This window comes from Doryrhamphus excisus, chromosome 1, assembly GCF_030265055.1.
Source record: "Doryrhamphus excisus isolate RoL2022-K1 chromosome 1, RoL_Dexc_1.0, whole genome shotgun sequence".
NCBI classification, from domain to species: Eukaryota; Metazoa; Chordata; class Actinopteri; order Syngnathiformes; family Syngnathidae; genus Doryrhamphus; species Doryrhamphus excisus.
The window spans coordinates 14,142,300-14,152,325 of NC_080466.1; the positions used below are offsets into that span (position 1 = coordinate 14,142,300).

Consider the following 10,026-nt stretch of genomic DNA (forward strand, 5'->3'; position numbering starts at 1 on the left):
GATATACGAATGGATGGACATGTTTGCATAATGTGTGCGTGTTTACATTGGGTACGTGAATGAACATCCAGCTGTTTCTGGTATGTACAGTGTGTGTGTGAATGGACAAACATGTTTCATTGTGTCTGAACAAATGTCTGTGTGTCCGATTGGCCAGGCATGTTGGTTCTGCACAGTGTGTACGCGAATGGATAGACATGTTTGTTGTATATAGTGTGAATGCGAATGGATAGACATGTAAACCAGAGACGTGTTTACATAATGCGGGTATGTGAATGGATAGACACCTTGTTCTGCTAACTACAGTATTTGCGTGAATGGACTAACACATTTACATTGGACAGACGGGTTTGAAGATTTGCTGAGTGTGTGTGTGTGAATGGACAGACATGTTTGTTCTTTAGGGTGTGTATGCGAGTGGATTGACGTTTGAATGGACAGACGGATACCAACTGAAAGTGAAATAGCCTACACACACACGCACGTTGCAACGGCTTTTCAGCCTCCCCCAACCCCCCTGGCTCACATGACTGACAGCAGCGACAAAAGCCTCTCCCGGCGGCCTGGCGACACGCGACAAACGGCGCCCACGCCAGGAGATAATGACACGTTTTGCAGACGCATGGCGGGCTCGGTTTGCCAACATGTAAGACGTGCGGTCCAACCATCCGTGTTTTTATGTTGCGGCGTTTTTACATCCAAGACGGGGAAACCGCCTTTCTTTCATCTTTACCGTAAAGATCAGAAAAGAGGCGCACTTACTTTTATTGTACTTCTGTCCTGTCAGCATTTTAGCCGATAATTGGAGCGTGGAAGCGGCAATGGGGGGGTTATTTAACTTCCTGATGGTGGAATGGATGCTTAGCTATCACTTTGGGTAGGGGAGGGGTCGACTTATGATCCCTCTGTTTTAAATTAGAGCCACAAAAATGGCCACCTTCTGTTTACCTTTTGTTTTTGTTCTTATTGTTTTGTGATTTTTTTTTAAAATGAGTTTTTGTTTTTGGAAGAGTGGTGTACTGCGGGGTTGGTAAAAAAAAAAAAAAAAAAAGGATAATTCCCCAAAATGTAAATACTAGTTGTTTTACATTCGAAGCGTCTTCTATTTGAGTAAAGCATACCTGAACTGTATGTAAAAAAAAAAAAAAAAAAAGAGTGGCATTAGGTTAGCGTACTGTATTGAAGCAAATGTAAGATGGTCGATTTTTGTCTTGGAAAAAAAAATCAGAAAATGCCAAGTTGTCTTATATTCTTACACTAAAACATGTCCTGTTTTGCTTATCAACAATCCACAACAGTGTTAGTGGTTTTTACTTTTTCTTAGCGTGGTACACATTGAGAGCGGTCACCAGCCCTTGTCTAATTTTGCACTCTGTGTATTTGTAGCGTCTTATATTTGGGTGAGTACAGCATATTTCAACTGTCAAACTGTCTGTTTAACATAATGGAATGTCATCAGGTTTGTGTACAGTATTCAACCAAATGGAAGATGATAGTTTTCCTTCAGAAAATGACTAGTTGTCTTATATTCTGGGTGTCTTATATTTGGGTGAGTCTTGCATATCTGTCTGTTAAGACTGTAGATCCGTCTGTCAGGATTGGGTACCGTATTGAACCAAATGGAAGATGGAAGATGTCTCCCTTGACAAAATGTGGCAAAATGGCTGGGTGTCTTATATTCTTTGAACACAACGCGTCCTGTTTATATACAATTGAATACAATTTCAGTGGTTGTGAAAAGGGTGACTTTTTCAATGCACATTTGCGTCGTAATCCGGCGTTGTTTCGGCGAGTAACGGCATGGCACGAGCATCTCGGGGTTGTTGGTCTCACCTGACCCGCGTTGCGTCTGTGCGTGTCCCCGCAGGCAACATCTTCGTGGTGAGCCTGGCGGTGGCGGACCTGGTGGTGGCCATCTACCCGTACCCGCTGGTCCTCACCTCCATCTTCCACAACGGCTGGAACCTGGGCTACGTCCACTGCCAGATCAGCGGCTTCCTGATGGGCGTCAGCGTCATCGGCTCCATCTTCAACATCACGGGCATCGCCATCAACCGCTACTGCTACATCTGCCACAGCCTCAAGTACGACAAGCTGTACAGCGACAAGAACTCGGTGTGCTACGTGCTGCTCATCTGGGCTCTGACGGTGGTGGCCATTGTGCCCAACCTGTTCGTGGGCTCGCTGCAGTACGACCCGCGCGTCTACTCCTGCACCTTCGAGCAGTCGGCCAGCTCAGCGTACACCATCGCCGTGGTCTTCTTCCACTTCATCCTGCCCATCATGATTGTCACCTACTGCTACCTGCGCATCTGGATCCTGGTCATCCAGGTACGGCGGCGCGTCAAGCCCGACAACCGGCCCAAGCTGACGCCGCACGACGTGCGCAACTTTGTCACCATGTTCGTAGTCTTCGTGCTCTTCGCCGTGTGCTGGGCGCCGCTCAACCTCATCGGGCTGGCGGTGGCCATCCGGCCCGAGGTGGTGGTGCCGCTCATCCCCGAGTGGTTGTTCGTGGCCAGCTACTTCATGGCCTACTTCAACAGCTGCCTTAACGCCATCGTCTACGGCGTCCTCAACCAGAACTTCCGCCGCGAGTACAAGCGCATCGTCGTGTCCGTGTGCACGGCGCGCATCTTCTTCCAGGACAGCTCCAACGACGCCGGCGAGAGGCTCAAGAGCAAGCCGTCGCCGCTCATGACCAACAATAACCAGGTCAAGGTGGACTCGGTCTGAGCGGCCATTAAGAGACCGAGAGGAAAAGCAAACCAAATACGAAGAAAAGAAGCCTCAACTGTCCGCAGACTGTGACACGGTGCTAACGGAGCTCTCACAATCACTACAGCAGGGCTGCACAGACCACTTTGGACCACTTTGGACCACTTTGGACCACTTTGGAGCTGTGGTCCAGTTCCAGTGACTACATGATGTCCCCGTGTTCGGGTTTACGGTGATGATATCAATGTATCCTTATTATTCTATTATCATCATCATCAATGTATCCACTTTTCTATCCAACAACGTAGATGTATTAGTAAAGGGAAATACTATATCAGGTTCCAGCTAAGCCAAGCCAGACGAGGCCTACAAGACCAGACTTTGGGAAAACTCTGCAACAGGCGGTCCTCCGCTTGCGCGTCACTTCCGTTCCCGGGCTGCCACGGAAGTCCACTTTTAGTCGAAGTCGCGAAATCCGTATCTCGCGTCCTCCCAGACCTCCTGGTTACAGCCCTTAGAATCCACGACCCCCCCGCTTGGGATGTCTTTCCTTTTCATTGGCGCACTTCCGCCAGGGCAAAATAAAAAATAAAATTCAACAGGAAAATCGCAGTCATTTTAGGAGAATATGAGCTACAATCATCCAAAAGAATGTTGTTTCATAGTCACGTCAAATTATGACGTGGGGGGGGAGTCTATTCCCAAATATTTAGGGATAAAGCCGTGAGGAAAAAAAACATGGAGTGTAAGAAGAAAAATTCCCAACTAAAGATCCACTTTTCTAACATTGGTTGCGATACAAAATGTACAACACCACAGTGGCCCCCACCTTTGATTTTTCAGTATCGGTGGCCCCCCTGCACTCGGGGGGACATCATGAAGAGTGTTAAAAACCGCATAGCAACGTGGTAAACATATTTTGTTTGCCTAATGTATCTTATTTTGTCTTATTACTTCATCTATATTGGCTAATGGAGTGTAAAGTTTACTATAGGGGTGTTATTTCACGTCTGGAGGGCTCTAATATTAAAAAGTGTATGTAGAAGGTGGTTATATATATTTTCTATCCAATCCTACTTTGTAGAAATTCCCTCATCACAGCCATAAAGGAGGGATTACCACGGAATTTTATGTCCCACAAAACGTGGGAACTCGGAATACGGTAAAGCGAGGGACCGCCTGTAAGCGCAGATGACGTCTTATGACTAACCCCCCGCCCCCCTCCCAGCCCCTGCATTAAGTGGAGTATATCTTTTAGTAAGGGGGGGGTCCCCTCTATGCCCCCCCCTCGCTGCCATCCTGTGATCCCGTTCTATAGCGTATGCATGGATATCAGGAATTGCTAAATAAAAAGTGGACATTTGAAGGAGAATGTGGTCGCTTTATTTTTTTTTTCCTCTGATTGTGTGATGATAACCCTAGAACTGGGTCTGACAGGATGAATGATGTGACGCTACGATTGGAGCTGCCGCCACTGCTGCAGTCTTGAGGTTCGGTGTGGCGTTCCGTTCTATGTTGTTACGTGACATCGATGCACCCGGGAAGAAGTAGCAATGTAGCTGTTGCTACATGCTAACAGCATGGATGGGGACCGCCCGCTCATTTTTCCTCCAGTGTCGTTTTCCTGAGTGAAGTTGACCCCCCACCTCACTCCAAACTGCTCATTTTTTTGTGCTAGGTGTGAATAAAATGTAGATAGAATTAATATAACGTTAGTTATCACCCTTATATCTATTTGCTTAGATAATAGAAAATGTTTGAATGTGCTGAAGAAGAAATGTTCCTGTGACCCTGATCAGAGACCCCCAGCGACCCCCAGGTCCTGGAGGTGCCAAACATGCAGATGTTCATGTTAATCCTGCAAGAATGTGTCAAGATAAGAACTCATAAAACAATAAAAGTAATGACTCTCACATATACACACACACATAGACAAACAAATACAGCTCATGCAACTGCCTTCCCCTCCGCCCCTTAGAGTTGCACGACCATGTAGTCGGGACCCCCAAAAGAGAATGGGTATGTGGTTTCACTCTCCTCGCTGTGAGTAACTTTGAATATTGTCTGTCTCTTCTGTATTTCTGTATTGAAGTGTTTTTAAAAGTGTCACAGGAGTTTGAACCTGACGCCTGGTTAGGCAACTTCACTCAGGTAAAAAGGGTCCGTCGTCGTCACGGTCGATGAAGACGAGCCAGCTAAGAATGGCAAAGTGCGCCTTCAAACGGGGGCTGTACTTCTACAGAAGGTGTTATTTTTAGAAGGTACACACTACTGGTATTCATTATGAAGGGGGGGGGGGGCGTTCATGGCGTGACTGTGTATCGTACAACAAATGGCCTCCGGTACACGCTGATATTTTACACGTTTGCAGCTTGTTTGCAAACAAACTTTAGTGTCGGAGGCACGACTGTGTGTCCTTGTGAAGAAAAGGCTATGTGTGTACATCGTGTGTGTACATTGTGTGTGTGTGTGTGTGCTGGTTAGTGGGACAACACCATCCTGCATCCCACAGCCTCATCCTGATGACTTACGTAACAAATGATGACCATCATCCTCAAAGCACAAATGCATAAAAACACTGCTCCCACAGGACACCCCCCCCCCGCCCGCCCCCGCCCCGTCCCCCTCGCGCTTTAATCCCAGAAGCAATACGCGTGCACGTGCGTGTGTGCGTGTTAGGAAGGGGAAAAGCTTGAATGGGCATCAGCAAATGGGAAACATCCCGGGGATTTACACGCTAATCTGTGGGCCAAAGATTGCTTTTATTCTAGCAAATGTTGTTTTCCTCCTTAAACGTATGTATTTGTACTACATATATATATACTTTTGACACTTTTATTCATTTTATTCGTGTATGGATTTTTAGGACCTTTCCTCAATACTGATTTCCTCCTTTCTGCATATTTATTCATTTGTTTAATTCTAGCTTTTATTTTTTTCTCGCTACACATTTATTGATGTACTTAGATATTTATGTACATATTTTATATATTCATTTATTCTTTTCTTTGCAAATGGATTTATTTGGTATTATTTTTTTCTTTTTGTCACATTTCATTATTCATTCAAGGGTGTCATTTATTTTGTTCTTCTTTACACATTTATTTCATTATTTTTTCAATTTTAAATGTATTATTCATTTTCTTATGGACACTTTTATGACTGGAAGGCGTGGCCGAAGGAAATGATCTGTTCCAGGGTTAAGCTGTGTCCCGAAGATAAGCAAGCATCCTTCAATCCTTGTGTGTGTGTGTGTGTGTGTGTGTGTGTGTGTGTGTGTGTGTGTGTGTGTGTGTGTGTGTGTGTGTGTGTGTGTGTGTGTGTGTGTGTGTGTGCGTGTCCATGAAAGAGGGTGAGTCACATTTCAATGAACTTTCAAGTATCACTCGAACCATAAAATGTTCCTCATGCTTTTTATTACTCAGGGATTGGACACGCTACACTACACTACATACACTACACTACACTACACTACACCACATGCTGCACTACATACACTACACTACACTACATTACACCACACACTACACTACACTACACTATACCACACACTACACTACACCACACTTCATTACACCACACACTACACTACACTACACTATACCACACACTACACTACACTACAGTACATACACTACACTACACCACACACTACACGACATGACACTACACGACACTGCACTACACTACATGACACACTACACTACACTACACCACAAGCTACACTACACTACACCACAGGCTACACTACACTACACTGCACTACATGACAGGACACTGCACTACACGACAGGACACTACACTACACCACACGTTACACTACATGACACGCTACACTACACTACATGACACACTACACTACACTACACCACATGCTACACTACACTACACTACACTGCACTACACAACACTACACTACACTACATGACACACTACACTACACTACACCACAGACTACACTACACTGCACTACATGACAGGACACTGCACTACACGACAGGACACTACACTACACCACACGTCACACTACACGACACTGCCCTACACTACATGACACGCTACACTACACTACACTACATGACACGCTACACTACACTACACTACACCACATGCTACACTACACTACACTACACTGCACTACACAACACTACACTACACTACATTACACTACACTACACTACAGGACACTACACCACACGCAACACTACACTACACACTACACCATACACACTGCATGAGATGAGGCAGTTTTCATACGTGATTGTGAGTAAGGTCACTACCTTACTAGGGGGGGTCCTACTGCTATCTACCTAGGTAGGTTGGCATGTATCCATACAAAGTCAGCTCAACCACACACACTGAGAGAGGGATAGATGGATAGAGAGACAGCGATAGAAAGGTAGAGCTAGAGAGATAGAGAGAAGGTCTTAATTGCTTTGGGCGTCTGCGTCATTAAAGCAAACTTTTCTATGAGTAAAAGAAGGCAGACGTCTGGCAGCTGTTTGCATTGCAGCTTTTCTTCTTCTCTCTCTCTCTCTCTCTCTCTCGTCTTTTCCCTCATTGTGCTTCTTCTTCTCATGGACATGACACCGTAATGTACACAGTAGTACATACACAGTACACTAGTCCCTCCTTGTGGCCGTTCATCTCTACCAGACCCCACCCTGATTACTCCATTCACGCTAAGTAGCATTCCTGATTTACAAATACTATCTTTTGCTGGTTAGACTAATGAAAACCCATTTAGCACCTCCTAAATGCACTTTAACATGATTAGAGCCCTCTGGACTTGATATAGCACCCCCATAGTCACACCTACACTCCTATTAATCAACATAATTGACATAATAAGCAAAAATAAGACATCAAAAACTCGTTTAGCACCTTCTCAATACACTTAAACATGATTAGAGCCCTCTAGACATGAAATAGCGCCCCAATAGTCACCTTTACACTCCTATTACCCAATATAGTAGACATCATAAGAGAAAACAAGATCTCTAAGACATAGAAAACCTATTTACCCCCTTCTAAATACACTTTTCAACATTACAAGAGATCTCTAAATGTGAAATAACACCCCAATAGTCACAGTTACACTCCTATTACCCAATATAGAAGACATAATAAGAGAAAATAAGACATAGAAAACATCTTTAGGACCTTGTAAATACAATTTTTAACATCATAAGAGACCCCCAGACATGAAATAACAGCCCTATAGTCAGCTTTTCACTCTTATTACCCAATATAGTAAACATAATAAGAGAACATAAGACATAGAAAACCTGTTTACCATCTTCTACATATGTTTTGTTACATTATTAGAGCCTTCTAGACATGAAATAACACCCCTATAGTCAGCTTTTCACTCCTATTACCCAATACAGTAGACATAATAAGAGAAAATAAGACGTATAAAACCTGTTTACCATCTTCAATATACACTTTTTAACATTATTAGAGCCCTCTAAGTGTGAAATAACACCCCTATAGTAACATTCCCAGTCCTGTTATCCAATATAGTAGACATATTAATAGAATGGGTTCAAGTCACCTAGCTTGACTTCCACGTCATTCAACACCAATAAAAGAGAGTGAAAGGTCAAATGTGTGGATTTTTTGCTGGCGTGTTGCATAAACGGAGCAACGCAGCACGGCGGGATGCCAAACAACACTTGAGCGCTTCCAGGTTGGACTGGAAGCGGACTTCCAAGTTTTTGTCCATTTTTGTGTGTGAGGACGTGCAAATAAATAATAAGTCAGCGCTGCGAGTGGAGGGGCTTGTCTGCGTCTCTGCATTATTTACACTCTGATTTCATTTGGTCTACATGACTAACTTGACAAAAACACAAGCGGCACAGACACGCAAGCTGTGGAAGCAAATACTACAAATACTACAAGTACTACAGGATCTACCCCGACAACATCTGCTTTTCTTCATTCCAAGGTTATTGTTGTCATGCCGAGGCATAATAAACCAACACGATCATATTCATCAGAGAATAAAACTACAATCTTACCAGGAAGAAAGACGTAATATTACCAAAATAAAGTCTCACAATTAGGAGAATAAAGTCCTCAATTCCAAAGAAAATAAAGCTGTCATTTTACGAGAATAAAGTCAATAAATGACGACGTATTTATTGTGTTTGAATTGATGTATCAGGTTTGTATTCCTATGATTCCACACCAAACAACCCTTTGCATGGATTTCATGTACTCATGTACTTCATGTACTGCATTTGTAGTGTTTCCGTCATTTTTATCTTTTCTATTGCTAGTATTTTTGTGTCAGTTTTTTGGGTGTATTTGTTTTTTACTTCCACTGTATTTATTTATCACATTTTTAGTTTGTCAACTGTAATTATTGAAGTTATTTATGTTTTTATTATTTATTTTTTTATGTGTCATTTAAAAAATATATTTGTATTTGTAATTTTGTAGTTTATTTATATTTATTTATCATGTTTTTTGGCTCTATGTGTAGTATTTTTCTCAAGTTTTATATATATTTTTATATTTATATTTTATTCTCTTCTTTTATTCAGATATTTTTTCCTCAAGTTTTTTTTATTCGAATCATTTTTATTATTTGTATATGTACTTTTTACAATTATTTTTAAAGTTTTCTTTAATACTAAGGGATTTGGAATACTTTTAATTATATTTTTTAACTGTGCTGTGTACCCCCCCCCAGCGCTGCGGCTGCAGCCAGGGCTCGCGTGTGATCTTCCGGGCGTGTGGTCTGGACGTTTGTGCCACGTCGGAGCACGTTAACCTCCAGGAAAATCCAAAGAAAGGAGAGACAGCAGCATGGCCACAGTACCAACACAAGGAAAGACAAACAAACACAGCAGTTCTAAAAATAGACACCAGCCTTCTGCTCCCACACTGCTGGGACTCCAATACTTCATTTGGAAGAAATCCATTGTCTTGTTCTGATAAAACTGCTTCTACGTTAGCGCTCATGGAAAGGAAAATACATTAGAAAAATCATTACCGTCATTTCCAAACTATAGAAAGATTTAAGAAGGCCAGACCAACATGTTGGTCCATAGATACTGGAACTTTTACTGGTCTACAAGTTGCAGGCCTCCACGTTGGGATGAAACAAATGCTAACAAATACAACAAACACTAATAACTTACTTTTTTCTGTGGCTCGTTATTGTCTTTTTTGTAGCATCTTTTTCCAAAATGCGTTTATAGCATACTCTTTAGCCAAATGGTGTTCCTTCATAGCAGTCATCGGTGAAATGATCACCCAAAGAACAGAACTCCAGGTGGGCATCCACGTGGCTATTCT

General features: G+C 42.9%; 1 protein-coding gene across 1 annotated transcript in view; it reads left to right on the forward strand.

The window, feature by feature from the left end:
* The window catches only part of mtnr1aa (melatonin receptor 1A a), a 38,269-nt gene extending 34,190 nt beyond the window's left edge, over positions 1–4,079 (forward strand). The window contains exon 2 of the mRNA XM_058072202.1: positions 1,868–4,079. Coding sequence (XP_057928185.1) covers positions 1,868–2,736 — 869 coding nt within the window. The 3' untranslated portion in view covers positions 2,737–4,079. The remainder of the gene's footprint in view (positions 1–1,867) is intronic.
* Positions 4,080–10,026: the final 5,947 nt, after the last annotated feature.